Genomic DNA, 25,311 nt, shown 5'->3' on the forward strand with positions numbered 1-25,311 from the left:
AAAACAGTTAAATACAACTTTTGAAATCCAATATTATTTGCACTATTCTTGCTCAGGCACACTTCATAGCGCACAAATTTGAACTCAGCTTATACAAATTTGCACAAAAGATCATTTTTGGGCACATAGCCTATCAAAAATTAGAGGGAACATTGCTTACAGCCCAGTGCTGTAGCTGATAAATAATATTCTAGCTTCTAAATTTATCTGGGCAGTTTTAAGGCAATATTAATAACTGTAGCTCCTAGTATGTTATAAATTCAATAAAGATGAGAATTCATGCAAGGGTATGAAAATAAAAACAAAATATGAGAACAGATAGACTTTTTAGTCCCATCTAGACTGTCCATTTTCTCCTCCTACTAAAGTAGTGTGAATAATGGTTGATGTCTTGCTCTACCTCAGATTCCCCCTGCTGACGATCCTTTGTGCTTGTTGCATGTTTTTATGAGTCATGTTAGTTTTTGCTTTTACAACCTCCACAGGAAGCCTGATCATTGATCATCCTTTCTATGAAGAAATGTTTCTTATTCCTGGCTCTGCCCTTAGAGCAACAGGCTGTGAATCAGGGAAGCCAGGGTTCAAATCCCACTGCTGCTTCTTGTGACCTTGGCAAGTCACTTCACCCTCCATTGCCTCGGGTAAAAAGTTAGATTGTGAGCCCTCTGGGGACAGGAAAATATCTACAGCACCTGAATGCAATCTGTTTTGAAGTGGCTGAAAGAATATAAATCAGATTTTTTTAAAAAAACCTTCTTCTATAATTTTATTTATTTTTAATTATTTACTGCTATAGGCAAAGGTCAAAGCAGTTTACAGTAAAAAATCCCTAAAAACATAAAATAAAATCATACATAATTAAATTATAACTTTATTATTACTAAAAATGCTTGTTTCTTGTGCACAAGTTGTACCTTTGAGATTTTTCAGTGTCTCTGACTCTGGTACCCAATTTTTTTGTGCATGGAGGCACAACCAACACAGAGTTCACCTTATCATGGCACACCACCTTCATCAATCATCATTTTCTCTTCCTTCTCCTCCCCAACAACACCCCCCCCCCCCCCCCCCCCCAGGCATCATTTTTTTCCCTTTCCTCTCTCCTTCCCTGCCAGGCATCATCACCACCTTCTGTTCCCTTCTTTCTCCACCTACCCCCTGGCATCATCATCATCACCATCCCTCTCCCTCAACCCCCTGGCATCATCATGTTCCCCTCCTTTCCCCAACCCTTAGCATTGCCATTCTCCCTTTCCTATCCCCCACCCCCTTGGTATCATCGTCACCTACACCTCCCTTCCCTCTTTTTTTCACTTCCCTGGCATTATCACCTTCTCTTCCCTTTCCCCTGGCGTCATCACCTTCTTCCATTCCCTGTTCCTCCACCCTGCTGGCATCATCACAAACGTCTCCTCCCTTCCCTCCCCCCAAAACTCATCACCACCTTCTCTTCCCTTCCCTTTCCCTCCACCCCACTGGCATCATCATTGGTTCTTTTCCCTCTCCCCTAACATCACCACTTTTTTTTCTTCCCTTCCCTCTCCCCCCACTGCCTGGCATTATCATCACTTTGTCGCCCTCCACCCATCTCCCCCATACTTTGGCATCATTACTTTCCCCTTCCTTTCCTCTCTTCCAACCAGTAGCATCATCACCCTCCTTTTTCTCCTAACCCCCCCCCCCCCCCCCCCCACCACCACCACCACCACCACCCACCCTCTAGCACCATTACCTTCTCTTTCCTTTGCACTCCCTCCACTCTCTGGCATTATCCTACTTTCTCTTCCCTCTCATCTGGCATCATCACCTTGTCTTCTCTTCCTTTCCCTCTCCCCCACCCCCTAGCATATTCTTCACCTTCCTCCACCCCTGGCATCATCTCGACTTTCCCTCTCCTTCTACCCCTGGCATCATTACTGCTTTTCCTCTCCCTGCACCCCCCCCCCCTCCAACATCATCACCTTCTCTCTACCTCAATCCCTGGCTTCATCACCTTCACGCCCCCTCTTCGCCCCACACCTCATGGCACATTCAGCTGTACCTTCTCGCTCCTGTGTCCTGGAACCAACAGAGTGTGAGCAGCACTTTTCTGGTGCTGCTGCTTACTCTTCTGCCAATTTCCCTCTGCAATCAAAACACATGGGGGCCCCAGAAGTCTTCAATTCCAGAGGAATGCCAGCAGAGGGGAAAGCAGCAACAACCCATAAGTGCTGCTCTCTGAACCCCACTGGTAAGAGCACATCCTGCAGGCCAGGAAGTAAAGAAAATAAAGACTGCAGCTATGCCTCAACTCCATCCTATCAAACCTTTTTTCATGGCACACCTGCACTGTAGCCTGGTTGACTAGTGTGCCCTGGCATTCTGGCTGGGAAATGCGGCTTTATGAATGTCCATATAACTGTGTTGTTGGGGTGAACTAACGAACAGTTGAATTTTTTTTTATTTTTTTTTTTTTTCAGATTGCCAGACTCCTCCTAGAACATGGCTGTGATGTTAACTTGAGTGATAAGCAGGGCAGGACACCTCTTATGGTAGCTTCTTGTGAGGGACACTTAAGCACTGTGGAATTCCTGCTTTCAGAAGGTAAGCGAGGGCTGCAGACAATTTTGAATGACTATGTAATCATTTTGTGGAAATTCCTTTCTAAAATGAAAGCTTATTTTTTGCATGAATTTTGAACATGAGGACAGTTTCCAAAGGTATTTCTGTGGGTAAAAGTGTTCTATGCATGGAAATGAGCTCTTTGAAAATTGTCTTCCCTGTCTGCATGTAAAAGTATGTGTGTAGTGTCAGTACATGCGTACTTTTAATTATTTTTTTTGTAATTTAAAGTTTATTAACACAACCATAAATTATGTTACAGACATTGGAACCAAAGTCAGTATTCTGATAACATGGTCATCATGTAAAAGATTATATATGCTATATGCTGAAAGTGACTGTCGACCAGGAACCATAGAATTCTATGGAATATAGTAGAATACACTGAAATTGTGGAACATGAAATAACATACAATAAATGAAGTAACTGTAGCTCCAGTTTCCTGCAGTTTGTGGCTGCATCCGCCTACTGTATCCACATACTGTATATTGGTGTGTACTTAATTTCCCGAAAATTCCCCCCCCCCCCACACTGTAGAGTACATTGCATTTTAAGGCTGCTGCTGTACGTACATACAGAAATACCACACTAACAGAAGTCAGCGAAATTAGCAGTGTGAAAAGAGCAAGGTACCAAAATACCAGGACACAGAGAAAAACACATGGTAAGATAGCTATATGGCCATCCCCAAGGATGGCGCCCCTAATATGAAGAGTACAGTCCCGAAATGGACACCACTATAGGTAACCGCAAGAGGTAGTACTCTAGATATCCATTAAGATGATATCTGAGTGTCCAATGCAGCCTTCCAGTGTATATAAGGCTGCCACATTTTTTCAAAACTGTGAAGGCGGTCATTGCGGATGGCAATCAGCTTTCCCATGTAGAATATTTTATCCAGACGAGAGCGGATTTGGCGCAAAGAAGGGGTGTCCGTCCTTCTCCACCAAAGGGCTAGTTCACATTTAATAGCTATAAATACTTGATGTATCCACCTTTGGTAGTCCAAGGAACCTGCCTCAAAAGGGGCACCTAACCAGCAATTGTTAGGGTATTATCTTTCATCTGTATAAACTTGGAGCTTCCTCAGCACAGGGGGTTGAACACTTATGCAAGCAGCATTTTTCAGTTTTTAATTTTATTTTACAAAAAATGCAGAGAAATAATGAATTGTGACTGGATTGCAATAAACAATACTGTCTGGAATAATATATGTGTCATTTGTAATCCACACAAATCTGTAGACTTTTTATATGGGTGTGTAACACTTTTAAATGTTTATAACATTTCTACCAAAATGCTGACAACATTGATAAAATTCTGTGGCTTATTAGGTATTTTGGTTTTTGTTGTTGTGGTAATGTTCTTTAATAAAAAAAATAAATAAAAAGAGGTTTCCAGCCTGTTGGCAGTGTATGCTTTTGGTATTACCTCTTCCCCCACTCTCCCTAGCTAGGGAGTGCCATGTGTGTGACCTAAAGTGAACTGCTTGTCTTCAGAGAAAGCTATGCTGCTTATCTGCAGAAAGTATTCTCACACAGCAATTCACTATCCCCTCGAGGTTGTTCTCCCTCCAGTCAGTGGAAGGGATGGGAGCTGTGGCAGCGCGGGAACTGTTGCACATGGGCTTTGAACGGCCTATGTCTTTCAGAAAGCTCTGGAAGAAATCTATCTCACGCTGAGCGTAGTCACGTGATCCATGTTTTTGTCTGAACTTATTTTCAGCAACTTAACTTACCCAGTGGTACCTGCTTAACATATCATTTGTGACACTCACCAGTATAAATCAATCGGATCCAAGTCAATGCAGTGCAATGAAATGTGTCCACTGTTATAAACGTATTTGATAGGAGCAGCATAACTGCTTGCCATCTATCATAGCAAAATATTACGCTGTACATAGATGGTAAGTATATTTTTTTCTTTTAATGCAAGTAACTTGGAAGAGGAGCCGTTTCAGAAAAGGAAGAGTTCTTATGCTCCTGAAATGTTACAGAACAAAAAGAAATGACTCTAATGTAGATCTGTATCCTGTAAGCAGATTTAAATTGAAAACTGATTGGATGAATTAAAATTATTTTTTAAATTGAAACTGTCACTAAACTGCACTTTGCAGCGTTTCCAGCACTTTGCAGCGATTATGGAGATGACTAAAATAGGTGTATGGAGCCAGAGTTGGAGATTTTCTTAAATTTTGGGCTCGTCAGTTTCCTCCTGCTCCTTTGTGCTTCCAACCTTAGCCCTGGTTGTAACCAGGGCTAAGATTTGGTGCTATGAGCCTTCATTTGCAACCACTCAGGGAATTTTTTGTCCCCCCTTTTTTTAAATCCTCTCCCAGACAGTGCAGCTGACAAGCCTCTACTGGGGATCATGCACACATGTGGGTGCAAAATCCCTCCACCCCCCAATGGGTTGTCAGCACTGCCTCCACAGCATTCCTGGCTGAGTGGAGCACCTGAGCTGGGTGTTGAACCCAGGTCCCTGACCTTGGCAGTGCACAACACCAAGCCAGCCTATTAAAGATAGTTTCTGTTGAGTGTTTTTTTTAACTCTGTGAATAAAGATTTTTAAACATCTCTGATGTGTTCTGCTAATTCACTTTCTGGTATTTGACTGTTGCTCTGTAGCAAAATATATATGGCTACCACTTTGACATTTCTAAAGGTGCAAATTAAACATTTACAATACTGTAGCTATTTGTTGATTGTTTAAACCCTGAAGCAGCTGTGATTGATTATTGCAGTGTAATTCAGGTAATTACAAACGTTCTAGCCAAGCATGGCTGTACACTTCATTAATGTATTTGTTCCATTGAAGGAGCGGCCATTATGTCATTGGACAAAGAAGGACTGTCATCGTTAAGTTGGGCCTGTTTGAAGGGCCATAAGTCAGTGGTGCAGTGTTTAGTTGAAAGAGGAGCAGCAATAGATCAGATGGACAAGAATGGACGAACACCCTTGGATTTGGCCGCCTTTTATGGGGATGCAGATATTGTAAGTAAAATAATTTTCTAGTCTATAATTCCTAAGTTCACATTAAACTTTCATATTTTAACAAGTGGAAACAGAATGCTTCGTTTCTCCTTTCAAATACAAATTACATATGCATAAATTGAGGGCCCCTGGTCTCCCAGAATTCCACGGCCTCAGGAAGAGCTGTAAAATCCCACTCTTGCCGCAGAACTTTCTGGTCCCCACGGAATTGCAACAGGAGACCAAGGGCCAAGCCAGGTCAGGGAGGTAGAGCCTGGCTGGTAGTATGCTTGTAACTCCCAACCAACCATGCAGCCCTCCCCTCACTACCACCAGCACACACTCACACGTACACTAATTAGGCTGGTTGGAAAAAGCAAGTGGCTGCACCTCAAGCCCTCCCATCATCTTTTCCTGCCTGGGGCCCAACTGCTGCAGAATTTCACAATCTTTGCCACAGAATTTTCTAACTCCTGCCATTGAATTGCCTGCTCATGCAGGAAACTGAAGGTTGTATATCCAAGCAAAGATGATGTGCGGCTACTTACAATACAGAATTCAGAAATTGAAAGTTACTGATATGCTGCTGCACTTGTCTTTAATGAACCATTATTGTGCACCAGTAGTAACATTTATTCTTCTGGGGATTTGATTTTTATTTTTTAATTTTTTTTAACAGCTCACCCCTTCCAATGAAAAGATGGCTCAAATGAACTGTTTTCTGAATGATGGGATTTTCCCACTCTGGCTGTTGAATGTAGTGTAAACAAAGTGAATAATAATCACAGCGCAGGATGTAGATGAATATTGTTCTGGAACAAAATATTTTAATATAAATGGTTAGTCTTTTGCAGCTTTATTGCCACTGACCCACTTCCCATCACTAAACATAATTTTGACAAACGTATCTGTAATATTGTGTTTAATATGTTTAAAACTTAAGCCTGTGTGTTTTCCATGCAACAAGCTATTTCTAGAATATAAGAGAGCAAAGTTATAATATGGCAGCTACACATGAAAGCTACATGTTGGAAATTACATCAGAGAAAAATAATTTTGAAGCTTGACATGCAGGAAATTAGAGATGTCTGCATTTTCTCTGACTGTAATAAATCTATTCATATTTTATATTTTGAAATGTATGCTGTAAGCCACCCACAGTTATCCATAACATAGGGCAAGAAGCAACATTCTTACCTGTTGTATCTCAGAGAAAGCAAAACAGACAAAGGAATGAGTGCTATGATGTGCCTCAGTTTTATATAGTTAAAAACATTAAAAAAGCTCATTTCTGCATGTTCCCTGTGCCTGCCTCGCTTTTTCTTTTTAAGGCAAAGGAGGACCAACCAACAGGAGACGAGACCCCTTAAGTCAGTAGGAATCACCTAAGTTGTGTGGCATCCTGTTCTTCTCCCTAAAATCAGAATTTTTCAATTCTTGACACACGTGAACCTCAGTAGATAGCAAACATGAGCAGTAAAGTGCATTGTTACAACAGGCAAGTTCCTGTTTTAATTTTAAATGACTGATGAAAACAAATTGGGGAAATAATTTGTAAGCACTGCATTTTAAAATCCCAAGTCGTCTTTGTAAAATGGATATAGATTCCATGCAGGTTGTGATCCTTTTTATTGGTCTGCCATAAGAGTTAACCACAGATGATGCATGTCAGCTTTTGAGACTACACTTGTTGTTCTTCAGATGAGACCCATGTGTGAAGAAGGCACATATTTGGCTTTGAAAACTCATGCACATAATCATCCTTTGGTAGTAACATACTTATGTTGGTACAATAAAGGGTATCAGTCTGCAAGCATTTAGTTTTCTCTGGGACCACTTAGGGCTACTAAAACTTTGGATGTGGAATTAGTCCAGAATCTAAGCTACAGCTCTAGATGGCCAATGTAATAGGTCACACTAAACCTACTGCGGGTTTTTCTTGTGTTATAGCACAATTTTTTCAGCACTAACCTTATCCAGGTATGTAATAAAGCTTTTAGTGCTGAAAAAAATTCATGCTAAAAAATGCTAAAAATTTAGCACAGCTCATGCTATTTTCAGGGTAATAAGCCTTATTAGATATTACCCTGTCACAAATCTGTGAAAGAACCAATCCCCCTTCAGAATGAGGTCTTCTCTGGCTGGGTTCCCAAGTGGGAGAAGTGGGAATTTGGGAATTTTGCCATTCTGGATTATATTTTTGAAGGGAAGGGCCTGGGAGAGGAAGGAGGACCTTCTGAAATGGACCAGACCAGGATCCAGCCCTTCCCTGGCTGATCTACCTAGCCCGACTTCAGTTTTAGGTGAGTGGAGGGAGTTCGTCATGCTTGGAGGGTGAGGGAGGGAGGAATTTTCAGGCCAACCTACTCGACTCAACCTGACTCTGGCCACATCAGGCCAAGCAGGAGGGAGAAAGGTCAAGGAAATGGGTTTGGGTTTTTTGTTTTTTTTTACTGCAGACCAACATGCAAATGGACCATAAAAAAAAAAAAAAAAAAAAAGGTGTGTTTTCAGTTTAGTGCACTTTTGTTGCTTCTGGTCTATTTGCATGTTATTAGTTTACTGCATCCTGTGGGGACTGCATTTTTTAATGCCTCCATTAAACAAAACCCATTATAAAATCTAACTCCAATTTTAGTTGGACTTTGAATTTTTTTTCATGAAGTAAAAGCAGCAAGATCTTTACAAGATAAAGGAAGCATTTTCTAAGGGGATAATTGCCTTTCAGAATGGTTCTCCTGCAAAGGAGTGCCAAATGCTAGTTTGTTTTTCAGTGTGCCAAGCCAAACTGCTGCCCTTGTGCCCTTCCCTGGCATTGTCAATCTGACTGGGCACATTATTCAATAAAATAGAAGTATAAAAAACCACATGGCCTGGCTCATATTCAGAAAATTTTGAATCTAAATTTTCAGCAGCACACAAATCTCTTATTTGCTGCCTGTGGGTATCGTATAAGGATATTCTAATATGCAGCCAATCTCAGCACTGTTACACTTGTTTACTAACAAACGTACATTTATTGGAAACACCAATTAACTTTTTTTTTTTTTAACTGTTTTCCTAAAATGTCTTTGTCAGCATTATCGATGAGGCACCAGAAATTCCTGAGCAACTTCAGAAATGGTTGCACAGTATTGGGAGTTCCCCTACACAGTTGTGCAGCTCAGGGGTAACGTGCTCTCAAGCAAAAACTGTATTGCACTGGCTTTATTGCTGTTAAGTTAGAGAGATTTTGACATCTCCAGAATACAATGGTGCACACGGTTACTGTGAAGAAAATAACATAGCATGCTTTCAGGATCATCTGCCAATTTTCTTAGTATATTTTTTGTATTTTTTTTAACTCAGGTGCAATATTTAGTAGAAAAAGGAGCAATGATAGAACACGTGGACTACAGTGGTATGCGTCCGCTGGACAGAGCCATAGGATGTCGAAATACATTGGTTGTGGTTACGCTTCTTAGGAAAGGAGCCAAATTAGGTACAGTAAATTATAGCAAATGCCTCTAAGATAAAGGTGCATTGTATCTGAGGAAGCAACACAATAGCTCTTCTGTATGGCCTATACTTCACTACCATTTTGAAATTAATTCTCTTATAATAAGTGGGTGAATTATACCAGATATATCATACCTAATGGATTTCATGAAAGCAATGTTTTTCCTTTCAGTGCAGTTATCATTAGGCTCATAAACCATGTTTTAGCCTACTTTAGGAAACCTGGCCTTAGACGAGTATTGTCTATGTTCTTCCCTTATCACTTTTGAATCATTTAACCAGTTTCATTCAAAGTTGTGCCATAGATAGTAGAACACCCAGAGACCCTTGGCTTATGCTTTTCATATTCCCTTGACACCCTGATGCTTAAAATCATTTTTATAGTTGCCTGGCCATTTGCTAGTGCTGTGGTTACCAGCTGACTCCATTCTTGCCTATTTTCATATAGGATTAATATATTGAAATTTATATAATGGTCATTGTCATTGTCATAACTACAGTGCCTTGTGAACGTGTTCTTCACATCCTTGTGTATTTTTCACATTCTGCTGTTTAAAAAAAAAATCAAAATGCATTTAAGTAGGAGTTTTTATCACTGATCTATACAACATTCTCTACACTTTCATCGTGAACAATTACTGCATAGATATATTCCAAAAGTAATTAAGCTTCTCGGTACCTTGCATTTTCTTTCCACTGGCTTTTGGCAGAATACATTGGCTAAAGTGGCTGGTATGGACCAGTCAATGTTTTCAAGGCATTCCTGCAAATGCTGAATGTTTTGTTGAAATGATTCAGGGAGTGCATCAAGTATCCACAGTAGCTTATGGCAGCGATTCTTAACCAGTGTGTCGCAACACACCACTGTGTTGCAAAGCACAAGCTGGTGTGTCGCTACCTCCGTAGCCATAATACTGTGCTCCCTGGTCTCCTGCTTGATGTGGTTACTCTTCCCTTCCGCTCCTCTGCACTAGCGGAATGCAGGGATCTCCTTTTCCACCTGGGCTGTCAGCATTTTCAAGCCAATAGCAGAGCCGATTGTAGCACTAAGCAGCCATCTAGAAAGAATGTGGGGGTGGGGAGGGCCATGCAGGCGGAATGGCCTCCTTTTTGGCACGGCATGGAAGAGGAAGTGAGGTGGACCGCACAGGAACAAAAGAAGGAGTAGTACGAGTGAAATTTGAAGAAGCACGTCAGCCCCCACGGGCAAAAGGGCTGGAGAAGGACATGCTGAAACTTCAAGCTGCTGCTGTTACTTGTGCTTCTGGGAGGAGAGAACCATCATGTGTGTTGTGTGCCTGTGTGAGACTGAGCATGAGAGAGACAGCCTGTGTGTTGGCATGACTATGTAAGAGTGAGAGACTCCCTGTGGGTATGCTACCTGTATGAGATTGAGCACATGAGAATGAAAGACTGCATGTATGTGTGTGTGTACCTATGTGAGACTGAGTTTGTGAGAATAAGATGCCAGTGGGTGTGCATGCCTGTGTGACTGAGCATGTGAATGAGAGACAGCCTGTGTGTGTGTGTGCCTGTGTGAGAATGAGCATATGAGTGAAAGACAGCCTGTGTGTGTGCCTGTGTGTGACTGAGCATATGAGTGAAAGACAGCCTGTGTGTGTGTGCGTGCCTGTGTGAGACTGAGCATATGAGTGAAAGACAGCCTGTGTGTGTGCCTGTGTGTGACTGAGCATATGAGTGAAAGACAGCCTGTGTGTGTGTGCGTGCCTGTGTGAGACTGAGTATGTCAAGAGTGAGAGCCTGTGCATTGGGTTGCCTATGTGAGCATGAGAAACAGCCAGAGTGTGTGTGTCTGTGTGAGACTGAGCATGTCAGAGTAAGAGACTCCCTGTGAGTGTATTTGCCTATGTGAGACTGAGCACATTAGAGTGAGAGACAGCCTGTGTGAGACTGACAAATTTTAAAAGGAGCACACATACATCCATAAACGCACATATTGGGCATGCAAGAAAAAATATGCACAATTTTATATTGTGCATGCAAGTACATGTGTATCGTTTAAAATATTCCTATCGCACGTATGTGTGCAGTCTTTACATGCATAGTCACAAGTGACCAGGGAGGGGGGGAGAGACTGTTTTAGAGAGACAATCTATATATTTCCCATTGTAAGAGGGGGACTTTCAACTCTGTGTGGGCTTTGAAGGGGCAGTGTTACAAGGGTCTGCAGACCAATGTAACACCGCCCCCAAAACCCATCCTGAGTTGAAAGTTACCCCTCTTACAGTGGGAGATATAAAGAGTGATAGATTGTCTCTTTAAAAGAGTCTGTCTCTCTCTCTCTCCTCCCTCCCCCACCTTCGATGTTCAGGATCCCTCTGGCCAAAAATCTCCAGACTTGCACCTGACCAGGGCTAGTAGTAAAGTTATGCAGGTAACATGGCGCATGTTGCCATGGTCAGCCTTGCAAAATTCGGGGGTTACGCACATAAATCTTGGCTCAACCCCGGAATTCCCATGTCCCACCCCTTTTCTGCCTCCTTATTCTTGATGCACGTACAGGTATGTTCGCGCGGACTTCCAGGCTTCTTAAAATTCGTGTCACTTGCACATGGCCCATATACGCATGTATGGGGCTGTTTTTGCGCGAGCAACACTTAAAATCTACCTGTGAGCACGTGAGAGTGAGAGACAACCAGTGTGTGTGTGTGCCTATATGAAACTGAGCACATGAGAGTGAGGCGGCCTATGTGTTTCTGTGTGAGAATGAGCATGTGAGAGTAAGAGACTGCCTGTGTGTGTGCGCGCACGCAAGACTGAGCAAGAGCGAGTGAGAGACAGCCTGTGTGTTTGTGTGACAACTGAGCATGTAAGAGTGAGGGAGACAGTATGTGCCTATATAAGAGAGAGAGAGAGCAGAAAGTTCGAGCAACAACCCACCTCCTCTCCTCTTGCTAATCCAAGACTATTTCAGGGCACCAAGAAATAAAAAATTAGCTGGTATGGAGAGCAGGGGATTTTTTTTTATCCTTATAAGTTTTAATTATTGGATGTTTGTGTCTACTGTTTTAAAATGTTGTATTGGTGTTTGGAACATTTTTATGAGTTTTTAATTGTTGAATGATCTATTCTTCAGCTGTTATGAAATATATATATTTTGTATTAGTATGATTTTATTACTATTGATTTTATACTTTTTGATTTTTTATAAGGTTTGGTGATTCTGTTTTTCTATTGTTGCACTGTTTTGATGTCCATTTCAGTTTTTGTCTGTACATTTTGATTCATACTTACAGTATGCTTTTTATTCTGTATTCTGCATGTATGACCGAGGTGAGGTATTCTGCCAGCGTATAGTTTCTGTGTAGGGATGTATAGCAGCCTGACTTGTTCTATTTTCCTAATATGAGGTGTATTGGTATTTTAGGGCCTGGTGTAATATTAACATGTCTACCTTTTCATAAGTAGGGTTGTTACTGTTTGCGTGCTGGCAGTGCTGTTTTTGTATGGAGGTTTTACTGTATTATTGTTAGAATTCTTTTACTCCAGTGTGTGCTAAGCCCACACTGAAAACATATCAATAGGCCTAATGCAATATGAGTTCAGAATGTCCTATTATTTTGCAGGATTTTCTGGTTGGCACCACAATAGTGCATATACATATAATATACATGTTATAAGAGAGATTTTTTACCTCAGACTATATTTTTCATGTCATTTTTCATATAAAATCTATTACAAATGCATAATTTTTAATTGTGTGTTGAAGGGAGGATGTACAAGGCTGAATGGTTCGCAAGGCAGACTTCTCACCCAGTAGGATGCATCTCTTGTCCTCCATTCCTGCCGGAGCCCAGCGAGAAATGGCAATTCTCTTTCTCTACCGGGCTAGTGATAACTAATTCTATCTTTCCCTGCTAGGCCAGAAAGTGACAGCAGAAGAAAAAAGGTTGGTGACCCCATGGGGAATAGAGAATGCAATTTGTACAAAAATGTATTTCTGTTCAGAAAGAGTGCTCTTATTTTTCCCTTGACATTCATAACAATAAAAGTAATACTAAGGCTTTTATTTCTTTTTTTTAGTTTAGCTGTAGATTATTGTGAGCGGTGTGTCACACGTGAGCACTGTCCATCAGGTGTGTCACAACGGGAAACAGGTTGAGAACCACTGGCTTATGGAATGGCAGAAAATAAAACATGCTGAATGTCATGGGTGCAATCAATTGCACCCATGTGGCTGTCACACCCTGCCCCCTCCCCACATTGGAGAGAAATGGAATACTGTAACAGCAAGCATTTCCACTCCCTGAATGTACAAGTTGTATGTAGTGTGCACAGGAAGATTCTCAAGTGTTGTCTCTTAAGTTTTCCCGAAGCTGCCATGATTTCTTCATTCATGCGCAGTCAGCGCTGGCTCAAATTTTCACTGAAGGGGATATAAGGCGAAGTCCTGGTTGCTCAGTAAGTTTGAAATCAAAGTCAAACCAAAGCCTAAGCTAAAATATTAAAATTGAAGTTCTCTGAGATTGGTACTGAAAACAGAATAGTACACACTTTCTGGTGCATGTTGCCAAAGCACATGATTTTCCGCTACACATGTAAGCTCCCTAGTTGGGTACTGAAAGCATTAGCTGAAAAGTTAAAATGTAAGCTCTCTAAGGTGGGTACCAAAAGCAGAATAGTGCACACTTTCCAGTTTTTTGCAGGATATAATGGTTATAGCTGCAAAGTATAGCCGCTCATGCCCCTGTCTGTGCCACATACAGCAGCAGCAATCTGGTATAACGAGGCACACACGAACCAGAGAGGTCATAGAATGTATATTTAGTGTTTTGAAAAGCCAGTTCTGCTGCCATGACCACTCTGGAGGAGTGCTACAATATTCACCAGAGAAAGTTGCAGATATCATCGAGGTGTGCTGTATGCTTCACAATATTGCCCCAGTGACATTGCATTCCTCAAAATGTGGATCCGAACCTGGGGCCAGAGCCAAATATGTGTGCACTGTCACAGATGGAAATAGTATGGCAAGGGGGAATAAGCTCTATCATAGGGTCATAGTGAACTGTTTTAGAGGTACTTTTCAAAACATGGGGAAGTGAGTTGCCAGTAGTGTGGAGGGTTGTGTGAAGAGTTAACAATGGTGTGGAGGGTTGTATGGAGGAGATAGTGTTTATAACTCCAACATTTGTCTCTGCTCAGATTGGCATGAATGCCAAGAGAAATATGCACTGTGGCTATCTACCTATTTTTTTAATGTTTTCAATATGTTGCAATTGTAAATGTGTTTTTAAGAAAAGAAATACACATTGTGGCCATGTACTTGTTTTTAATATGTTCCAATTTTAAATGCAATTAAGTGACATTTTTAATGACAGACTGGTCTCAATCTTCATCAGTGTGACTCCATTTTATCACAGAATTGTCATTCTTAGGCCAGAGGTTCCCACACTGATCTTGGAAATCTCTGGCTCAAGGATGACAGGTCTGTGTTTCAGGGGTAGCACAGACCTTGTATCCTTGGGCCAGACATTTCCACATCAGTCTTGGAAATCTCTGGCCTGCGGATGCAGGGCCTGTGACATCCTTGCAACACAGATCTAGAAACCTCTGTTGTCACTGGCCTGCTATCTTCCTGTCAGAGGTTTCTGGGCTGGCCTGTAAATCCCAGGCCAAAAGAAGAAAAGCCCATGACCCACTTCCAACAAGGAAAAAGAAAACTCCAGCACCAGTACAATTTTAAAAGTATTTACTTGACTTTAAAATAATTGCATAAGACAGGCTAAGAGAAAATTTGAAAAGAAGTTGGCCGTAGAGGCAAAAACTCACAGTAAAATCTTTTTTAAATATATCCGAAGCAGAAAGTTTGTGAGGGAGTCAGTTGGACCATTAGATGATCGAGGGGTTAAGGGAGCACTTAGAGAAGATAAGGCCATCACGGAAAGATTAAACGGTTTCTTTGCTTCGGTGTTTACTGAAGAGGATGTTGGGGAGATACCCATACCAGAGAAGGTTTTCATGGGTAATGATTCAGGTGAACCTAGAAGTTGTGGTAGGCCTGATTAACAAACTGAAGAGTAGTAAATCACCTGGACCAGACGGTATACACCCCAGGGTTCTGAAGGAACTAAAAAATAAAATTTCAGACCTATTAATAAAAATTTGTAACCTATCATTAAAATCATCCATTGTACCTGAAGACTGAAGGGTGGCTAATGTAACCCCAGTATTTAAAAAGGGCTCCAGGGGCAATCCAGGAAACTATAGACCAGTTAGCCTGACTTCAGTGGCAGGAAAAATAGTGGAAAGTGTTCTAAATATCAAATCACAGAACATATAGAAAGACATGGTTTAATGGAACAAAGTCAGCATGGCTTTACCCAAGACAAATCTTACCTCACAAATCTACTTCACTTTTTTGAAGGCGTTAATAAGCATGTAGATAAAGGTGAACCGGTAGATGTAGTGTATTTGGATTTTCAGAAGGTGTTTGACAAAGTTCCTCATGAGAGGCCTCTAGGAAAAGTAAAAAGTCATGGGATAGTTGGTGATGTCCTTTCGTGGATTGCAAACTGGCTAAAAGACAGGAAACAAAGAGTAGGATTAAATGGTCAATTTTCTCAGTGGAAAAGGGTAAACAGTAGAGTGCCTCAGGGATCTGTACTTGGATATATATCTATATATATATCTATATATATATAGATATATATATAGAGAGAGAGAGATAGCTATAGATATATATATGATCTGGAAAGGAATACGATGAGTGAGGCTATCAAATTTGTGGATGAATCAAAATTATTCAGAGTAGTTAAATCACAAGCGGATTGTGATACATTACACACTCATCCATTCCACCAATCGCACCCCCTCTGTCACGCTCCATTCCCTCCACAGCCACAAACACCCATTCCGTGCTTTCAGGAACTTAAACACAAAGGTAGACAGTTACAGATCAACAATCAGATACACTCTAAAGATTGCTTAAGAACAAAGACAAAAGGATAGAAAATAGCAAGGGAAAAACAAGCAGCACAAAGTACACCACTCAACAATTGCAAATGAACAATTGCCATCGACTTCAACACCCTACAAAACATCCAACTCTTAGTCTAGAGCTCCCTACCACCACCCCACACTGAGAAAATGGCCCTGGAAGAAGGTGCCTTTTATTTTCTCGAAAGGAGGAGTATCCAATAAAACAGATGGATATCTGTGCACCACCAGTCATACCACAAGCCTGCCTAGGTCTCTTCTGTCAAATAATATGGAACACTGCAGCATTTTTCAAACTAGCACTATTTTTTACTGCCATTTTTATCGCTGTTTTCTGCATGTCGACTGTAATGCCAGTTTTGGAGTGCTTGTTCTGATTACTGTGGATTTGTAGTGCTAGTTTGATTTGCATGCTATTAGTTTGCGGCATTATGATGCAAAGGTCAAAACATACCAAGCAAGAAGCTGCCAAAAGAATTCCAGGATAGCATTATTCAAAGGTACAGATTGAAGGAGGCTATAAGAAAATGTCATTGTTTTAATATTCTTTGAGGCATTGTCAGGTCCATCATTGTAAAGTAGAAGCAGTTTGGCACTATCAAGACACTACCACAATCAGGCCATCCCTTCAAAGTCAGTAGCCGTAGGTTAAGGAAACTGCTGCAGAAGGCCTAAGATTTCACTGTGATTATTGAAATGTTTTCCTGTTTTTTTATGAATGTACTATACTGTATATAAATCGCCTAGAGCCTTGGTATAGGCAATCAATACATTTTTATTAAACTAAACTAAGATTACTTAAAAAAAATGGTTGACAGTGGGGTAGATGTTTCAAGATTTCTCCACTAACATGACCTACATGGAAGAATGGCAAGAAAGAAGCAACTGCTAAAGTAAAGTCATATAACTTAAGAGCATCTGCAAAGGAACACTTATGGAACTTATAGGAGAAGGGTTTGTAGGCCGATGAGACAAAAGGAACTTTTTAATCTCAATGCTAAGTGATATATGTGGTGTAAAACAAACACAGGACATCACCCTGCTAAAGTAATTGCAGCATTATGTTGTATAGATGCTTTGCAGCAGCTGGGACATGGAGGTTTATAAAGATCATGGGAAAGATGAATGGCGCAATTACAAGTAGATCCTAGAAGGAAATCTCTGTTTCAGTCTGCCATAGGCCTGGATTTAGAAAGATGATTCATTTTTCAGTAGGATAATGAACCTAAGCCCAACAATGGAATGGCTGAGCAAGAAGAAAGTGAATGTTCTTGAGTGGCCCAGTCAAAGTCTGCACCTGATTCCAATAGAAAATCTGTGGCAAGACCTGAAAACTGCAGGCTACTGATTATCTCCAGCCAACTTAAAAGAGCTTGAGCTCCTCTGACAAGAAGAATGGGCAAAATCAGCACTGTCCCACTGTGCAAAGCTGGTAGACACTTATCCTAAATGACTTGAGGCTGATACTGTTGCAAAAGGGGTGTCTACCAGGTATTGCATCAAGGGATGTAAAGACTCATGGAATCAAGACTTTTTTGTTATTTTTTATTCTTAATTACTTTTGGAATATTTCTATATTTGTCCTTTCATGATGAAAGTGTAGAGTATGTTGTGTAGATCTGCAAAAAAACCCTCCTACGTTAATGCATTATGGTTTGTATTTTTTAAACTACTGAATACATGAAAGAAATTAGGCATCATGAAACGTTCATATATCTCCTTTTTTCCCCCTCCTGTTTTTCCCTTATATGTACCCTCCTCTCTTCAGATGGCATGTGCAACTTTGCCAGGTAGAAATATTGGCGGACATCTCATCTGAGACTTGTCTTCATTGCTGCTGTTTTGGCCAGCAGAGATTGTCACATTAACAGCCAGCTGGTCTCCCTTTCCAGGCTCAAGTGTGTTGCCTCCCTGCTGGCTGTCTTGCAGGTCGATATAGTAAAGTCAATGGGAGAGCGGGCGAATGCCCGCTCTCCCGGTTCGCGCACCGGTCACTCGCCAGTGCGCGCGATTCTGTATTTAAATTAGGCCCGGCGGTAAAAACAGGCAAAAGGAGGCGCTAGGGACACTAGTGGGTCCCTAGCACCTCCTTTTTGACAGGAGTGGCGGCTGTCAGCGGGTTTGACAGCCGACGCTCAATTTTGACGGCGTTGGTTCTCGAGCCTGCTGACAGCCACGGGCTCGGAAACCAGACGCCGGCAAAATTGAGCTTCTGGTTTTTGGCCCGAAAGCCGCAGGCCGAATTCAAAAAATTTTTTTTTTAACTTTTTTTACTCTTCGGGACCTCCGACTTAATATTGTCATGATATTAAGTCGGAGGGTGCACAGAAAAGCAATTTTTACTGCTTTTCTGTGCACTTTCCCGGTGCCGGAAGAAATTAGCGCCTACCTTTGGGTCGGTGCTAATTTCTGAAAGTAAAATGTGCGCTTGGCTGCACATTTTACTTTCTGTATCCCGCACGCATACCTAATAGGGCCATCAACATGCATTTGCATGTTGAGGGCGCTATTAGGTGCTGCGGGTTGGACGAGCGTTTTTCTCCCCTTACTGAATAAGGGGTAAGGGAAAACGCGCGTCCAAGAGCAGGCTAACAGTGCGCTCCGTCGGAGCGCACTGTACTGTATCGGCCTGTTGGTGAGGAGACTCAAACATGAGTTTCTTGTGCCACAATACTGAATGCTGCAGCCTGAGTCATGGTGCTGGCCTTTTTGTTTTTAAAGTATTCTGGTATACAACCATAAATGCTTTACCTTAGCAGCTAGGATAATATTTTAAACCAATACGTCCACAATTTTAAAATTACTCTCATTTTGTATAAGAGCAATTTATATGCTGTATACTTACTGCACTAACGTAAAAACTGTTTCTATATTGATCAAACAAACCTAATTTTTTTTTCCTGTTAATGATTTTTTTAATGTAACAAAGTAAATGAAGGCAGAAAGACCAAATACGCCCAGTTGCGATTTTTCCACTTTGGGTAGATGAGCACATAAATTCCAGGTACTCAACACAGATCCCCTTCTATGTCTTATTAGTAATTTATATAATTAACACAGCTACCAAAATTAGCAAAGCCAGTGTACTAAACATCTGGCCACCTTATGCTTATCGAAATTTTGATTTTAAAACTGGTCATGCCATTCAGGTTACATAAGTACCTTCTTGGGCCTGATGCATCCATACTACGACTGCTAACGTTATAACCACCATGCTGTGCAGGTATTCCGATGCCTTCTTGGAACTCTGATGCAGTTGTTATACCTTTGCTAGTTAAGTCGTAACCACCATTCCATGCAGGTTACCCCCATGGGCCACGTTCCACTAGGATCATGTTTTCACCATCCCTTCATATTTTGCAAGTAAAGGTCCTCTGTGTTTATCCCATATCCTTTTGAAGTCCATTTCCATTTTAGCTTCCACCACTCATTCTGAGAGTACATTCTGGGTATCCACCACCTTTTCCATAAAAATATTTCTTCACATTCCTGAGTTTGCCTACTTGGAGCTTCATGTTGTGACTTCTAGGTAATGGCCTAAAACAGCCTTCAGCTATCCTGATAAGTCATCTGTTTCATAAATGGCAAATTATTGGTTATTAGGAAACATAAAGAATACTTTCCATTTCACAGGAAATGCAGCATGGGCGATGGCTACTTCTAAACCAGATATCTTGATTATTCTCCTGCAGAAGTTAATGGATGAAGGAAATACATTGTACAAAGTAGGTTGATCTGTTTTTATGGCATTCCTGAGATTTTGCTCTTTTTTTTTTTTAGCAGTGAATAGTATGAATGATTTATATAGGTACTGGCTACCTTGCAGCAAAGTTTTCAGTTCATTTGGATCCATGTATGTCTTCTTGAATAGTCTTTCTAAGAAGCAAAGTATTCTCTGACTGTCTGTTTTACTGAATTTGTAAATTCAGTAAAACAGACAGTCAGAGAATACTTTGATTTTTACCCCTCAACCTTAGATGGCATGCCTGGGTGACATATATGTGCTCTCACTGGGGCCTTGCTGGAGCCAGCAGGGGATGGTGTAGAAGCAGTAGATATTATTCCACTCTCCCTTTTGTCTCCACAATGGACCGTACCCCTGCCAGCTTCAATTGACAAGGAGACACCTGAGTTATAGAGCCAGCTGTCTGCTCTTTTTTATACATCTGTTTATGCATTCTGAGATTTGAAGAATGATTGTTTTATCGCATCATGCACAGGAGCTTACTTAGTAGAGGAAGATATTTCTGTTGCTCAGAGAATTGCCTATTCAAAGCATCTACAGGATTCTCTGTTACAAGCAGTAGAATCCTGCTAACAGCTTAAACGTTTTTTTTCACTAGGCTTCCAGCACTTGTTCAACAGCATTTTTTTAAAGGGATACAAACAAAAAGTTCCTATGTGATCTTTGTGTTGTACAAAAATCTAAGGCCACATAAATAAATTAAGTAATACAGCAGTGGCCCCAGTTAATGCATGTCTGATAGTGAAAGGTCCCAGGTTATACCAGTGGCAAGAAAATTGGATATAAAATATAAAATCCAGCCCTGCCATCTTCATCAAAGGGTGCAACCTCTACATTTTGAAAATTGCTACAATGTATTCTATTGAATTGTCAATAGGTTTTAGGTGCGTTAAATGCACTTAATGTGGGTAATTTGGCGTTTGAAAATTGCTACAGTAGTATGTTACATTTACTTTTTTTTTTTTAATTACCCTGAGAGTTATTTACCATGAACTTGCTTGCAAGTTAAAGCATCTGAGTATTGATTGTTTTAATCTGTTTCAGGTTGAGCTCAATCATTATTTTCAGAGATTTTACAGAAAGAATTCATAAAATATAGAAATGAATATTTGCATTCAACAAGAAAACATTTTAACTTTATTTTTCCAGTATTCTATACTACTTCCTTTCCTAATATTTGAACATTTTTAATGTGTTTAAACTTTGAAAGTAAAAAAAATCAAACAAAATAACTTCAAAGATATCAGTTATATAAAACCAGAACAATAGCTCAATTGTCTAATGCATCATCTATCTCTATCATCTAGAGAAAGTCACCAGTTTTAATTGTGGTATGGTCAACTCAGCCTTCCTGCTTTCTGAGTAGATGAGTACCAGTTTTTACTGGGGAGGAAGATAATTGTTAAGTCTGACTTCAGTGTGTTTTGGATAAATGTGCTATATAAGTAATATCACAGTGCAAAGTAGTAGGGATTGCGTGGCCTATTTTCTGCTTTTTCCAGTGCTGGAGACCACAGCGGAGATTTCTCAGCATGTTCAGAGGTAGCTGATTTTCTGCATAGCCATAGTTACTGCAGAATAGAAAATACCAGCATAACAGATGTTTAGTGTGTTTGCCTGTGCAGCCTGTAAGATAATAGCACTGAAGCATAGAATATAATGTGGAGTATATCAAGGCTTAATATTGGCAATAAAAACATTTAGCACAAAATGCACTGAACAAATAACCTAATTCTTATTGTAGCAAACATTTGATATTCTCGGGTCTTTTGATAGAAAACGAGTGGTCTGAGGATTAGAATATTGGAATGGGAACCAGGAGACTTGAGTTTAGACCCTAATTCTGCCACTCACTGTAATGTTGGGCAAATTTCTCTGTCTCCTGTTGCCTCAGGTACCTTCTTAGCTTGTAAGCTCTGCATGTGATTTGTTGTAAAGCACCCTGGATTGGGGCACCCTGTAAACACCAAAATAATAGTATAATATTTAAGTATTTGAAATCCTAAACTTCAAAACTGTAATAAATGGTCTTGACACATTCTAAGAATGTGTTGGGAGTAATCTGCCTCTGAATTCTGAACATTCTCATTTTGAACCAAAGATAATCTTAAAAAAAGAAACCAGCTCTAAAGCTCTTAAGGTTTAATCTCTCTAGAAGGGGAAGATGAAAGAAGCAGCACAGAGATATCAGCATGCCTTGAGAAAGTTTCCACGAGAAGGATTTGGAGAAGACATGAAGGCTTTCAATGAACTAAGAGTTTCACTTTATTTAAATCTGTCACGATGTCGCAGAAAAACAAATGTAAGTAGTGTGTGGTATGTCATAACTATGTCCTGCATCACTGCAACCCCCAAAGGAAATAGTAGTCTCTTGGCAACACTGACACTTGAATTTGTACAGCTAGTTTTGAAAATTTAGCTCGTAAAAAGCTGTAAGTTGTGATAAAGCGTACTGCAAATTATAGCACATGAACATAGCATTCAAATATAGTGCTGCTTGCCTGTAGAAGTAAAAATAACTTTGATGTTATTTTTCATCATTTGAGGCTTAGTGCATGATAAGAGCCCTGTGTTGCATTCCTGATTATGTAAAAGTCTGCAGTGGAACTGTTAGGAAGATGTTCTCTTCCCAGTAAGTTTATCGCAGAGCTAGAGAATAGCTGGGTGCGTATCCCTTAGAACTACAGTGAAATATACTGTTCATTAATGTTATTTTCATCTTCTGCACTTTTGATGCTCTGTAATTAGCCAGTTGAGGGGCTCCTTTTGAAACAATGTAGAAAAGGTGGATTCCATCTCATAATGTATAGAACAACATGCATTTCACTTGCAGTCTGTGTCAGTATACTGTTTGTGTTGCACACTGGGTCATATATCCCTCTTGGCTCCATGCAGATAATTGTTAAATGGAGCTACTTGCAAATTCACCATAATGACATGATTAGGGATGCTGGACAGGACGACTGCTGTGGCCTTCTTCATGTTCAGTCACCACAGGACATGTATTTGTGACTGTTGTGTTTTGTTTTGTTTTTTACGCTAATCCTGAGTTTTGGATTTTTTCTTCTGTAGAACTTTTTTGTTAAATAAATTGATTTTTAGATAATATATGGAAGTTATTTTTCATCAAACAAAGACTAGTAATAGCATCCAGAATGCATCTGTTTGCATCAGTATGATGATATTAAAATGCTTATCTAAAATCCATACAGCAATAATTAATGCTATGTTTGGAGTAAAATAACCTGCAAAGTTAAGTAATTTATTTGTTGATTTTGGAGGAGGTTATAAAAGTGGAGTGTGGGTGTGTTTTGTAGATCCTGTACATGCAAAAAGGGTTGAAAGGGCTTTTAGGGAGCAGTTTATGATGTCTTGCTATACTTATAGTGGAACTGTTATACAAAAAGCACTCTAAAAATGTGCATTAAAAACAGCATAGATTTTTTTGCATGGGCAGTAAAACATTACTACAAATGTAATAAAATAATGATGAGAAGTGCACTAAGCATAACATGCACTATGCATAGTACTAAATGTAGTACATAAGCTCCCTGCCATGGTACTGTACAATTTTACCAACTCCCACCCACATTACTAAATAAAAAATGGACCCCTCCATCCCACAACCCCAAACTAACATAGAATGAACTTCCACACCCCCAGAGTTCCTCCAAAGGTTCCTAGGACACAGCCTTGCTTCCTACTGACCTGGCATCCAGCATTACCCTGCTGCTGCCTACTGGCACTTCAAACTTTGAACCACCAGTGGGTGGTGCCAGACCAGTAGGAAGTTGGGTTGTATCCTGCCAGCTTGGCATTGTGATCTTTAGTAGGGAGGAAGAAGGGGTTCTTTGATTTTCCAATCAGGTGAGTGGGGGCATTCATTTTATGTTGGATTGGTGGGATGTTCATTCTCTGCTAAGTTGGGGTGGTATGTGAGGGTTCATTCTATTTTTTGTTGGGTTGGGGGAATTGAGGTATTATTTTTGGATCAGGAATGAAGGGTTCAGTTTATTTTAGATGAGGAGGCTGGAGAGTTGTACTCTTTTTGGATTGGGTGGGAAGAGAATTAAGGACTGGGGTCCAATTTGTTTTGTACTGGGTGGGTGGGAAGTAGGGGATGCGGAGTTTTTTGGATCAAGAGGACTTTTTTCTTTTTCTGCTGTTGGGTAGGGGAAGGCCAAGGGCATGGTCTCAACCCCAGCAGTAAACTAATAATTTGTGAATTATTAGTTTACTGCTGCCCTCAACAGAAGCTAAACTTAAAGAGCTTCTGCTCAGTAGGCCTTAGTATATAGCATGCTAATGAATAATGAGGCAATTAGCAAGTTCCAGTCCTTGAGTGCTATCAACAGGTCTAGTTTTCAGAATAACTGCAATGAATATGCATGAGAGACATTTGCACACTCTGGAGGCAGTGCCATCAAAGGCTTCATACATATTCATTGAGGATATCCTGAAAAACAGACTTGTTGGTGGGACTTGAGTTTCCTACCCCTTTGCCAGCATATTAGGTAAACAGTGAACATTTGTTTGCTAGTTGGGGCCTCTGTAAATAGTGTAGTATTGCATGTGCCAGTAATGGTTGTAGTGTGTATTAGATCAAATTTGTACAGCACTTTGGGGAGTTTTTAATCAAAAACTGAGCACGCGGTGTATAAACCAACGATTTTAACACGTTTGGTGTGTTAGCACCAGTGATAGAACACCCAGCTACAAGTGTATTTTTCTGTGGTGACAGTCCACGGTATTTTCTCTGTGTTGTACATAGCCAGATTTTTAGAAACAGAGAAGCCGTTGATACAAGAACTTACTTATTTTTTGTTTTAATAGATGCGGTATAGTAGCATAGATGTGCACTGGCTGAGGAGCAAAGATAGGAAACTGCCTTTTCTGTCATTTTCCGAAAAATGTGTTAACATATACATACATATGTATTTTTATTATATAACATTAGGACTTTGGCATGGCAGAGGAATTTGCTTCCAAGGCACTTGAATTGAACTGTAAATCATATGAAGCTTATTATGCCAGAGCAAGAGCCAAGAGAAACAGCAGGTAACATCTTATCCTGATTTTCAGACATACTTTCATGTATCATACTGGAGTGCTGATACTTGACTCTTAACCCAACAAGCCTCCTCTGAACTTTTCAAGTCTCTCTACTTTTTTAGGCATTCCTCTTTTTTCTTCTTTAAAAGCAGAGGAAAGGGGGTCCTGGACTCTTCTCCATCCCAATTTAAAGAAGGTCATTTTTATCCTTAGCACCTTCAAGTTTCAGGGCCAGACTCAACCTTAAGAAGCTCTGAAAATAAAATTACCTTTTTAAGCAAATAAAAGCAGACAGATACTCCCAAGGGCCTCCTTTAAGCTGTAAAGGAGAAGAGAGGAGGATACTTAAATTATGAACATCTATTAAAAACACAAGTGTGTATGTTTGGTACTTTCTGTCATGCAGAGTTACTAATAAATGCACTACAGAACATCTCCTCTTCAACTAGAAAGTGTCTTTAACAACTCATTTCATTTCATTTAAT

General features: G+C 40.4%; 1 protein-coding gene across 5 annotated transcripts in view; it reads left to right on the plus strand.

Moving 5' to 3' along the window:
- TANC1 (tetratricopeptide repeat, ankyrin repeat and coiled-coil containing 1) overlaps positions 1–25,311 on the plus strand; it is a 408,770-nt gene that overhangs the window by 367,083 nt on the left and 16,376 nt on the right. For all 5 annotated transcript variants that reach the window (XM_029605548.1, XM_029605546.1, XM_029605545.1 and 2 more), the window contains 6 exons: positions 2,460–2,583; positions 5,420–5,595; positions 8,923–9,055; positions 19,663–19,754; positions 21,930–22,076; positions 24,732–24,832. In XM_029605548.1, the coding sequence (XP_029461408.1) occupies positions 2,460–2,583; positions 5,420–5,595; positions 8,923–9,055; positions 19,663–19,754; positions 21,930–22,076; positions 24,732–24,832 (773 nt within the window). The remainder of the gene's footprint in view (positions 1–2,459; positions 2,584–5,419; positions 5,596–8,922; positions 9,056–19,662; positions 19,755–21,929; positions 22,077–24,731; positions 24,833–25,311) is intronic.

The sequence above is a fragment of the Rhinatrema bivittatum genome, chromosome 6, assembly GCF_901001135.1.
Source record: "Rhinatrema bivittatum chromosome 6, aRhiBiv1.1, whole genome shotgun sequence".
Lineage (NCBI taxonomy): Eukaryota > Metazoa > Chordata > Amphibia > Gymnophiona > Rhinatrematidae > Rhinatrema > Rhinatrema bivittatum.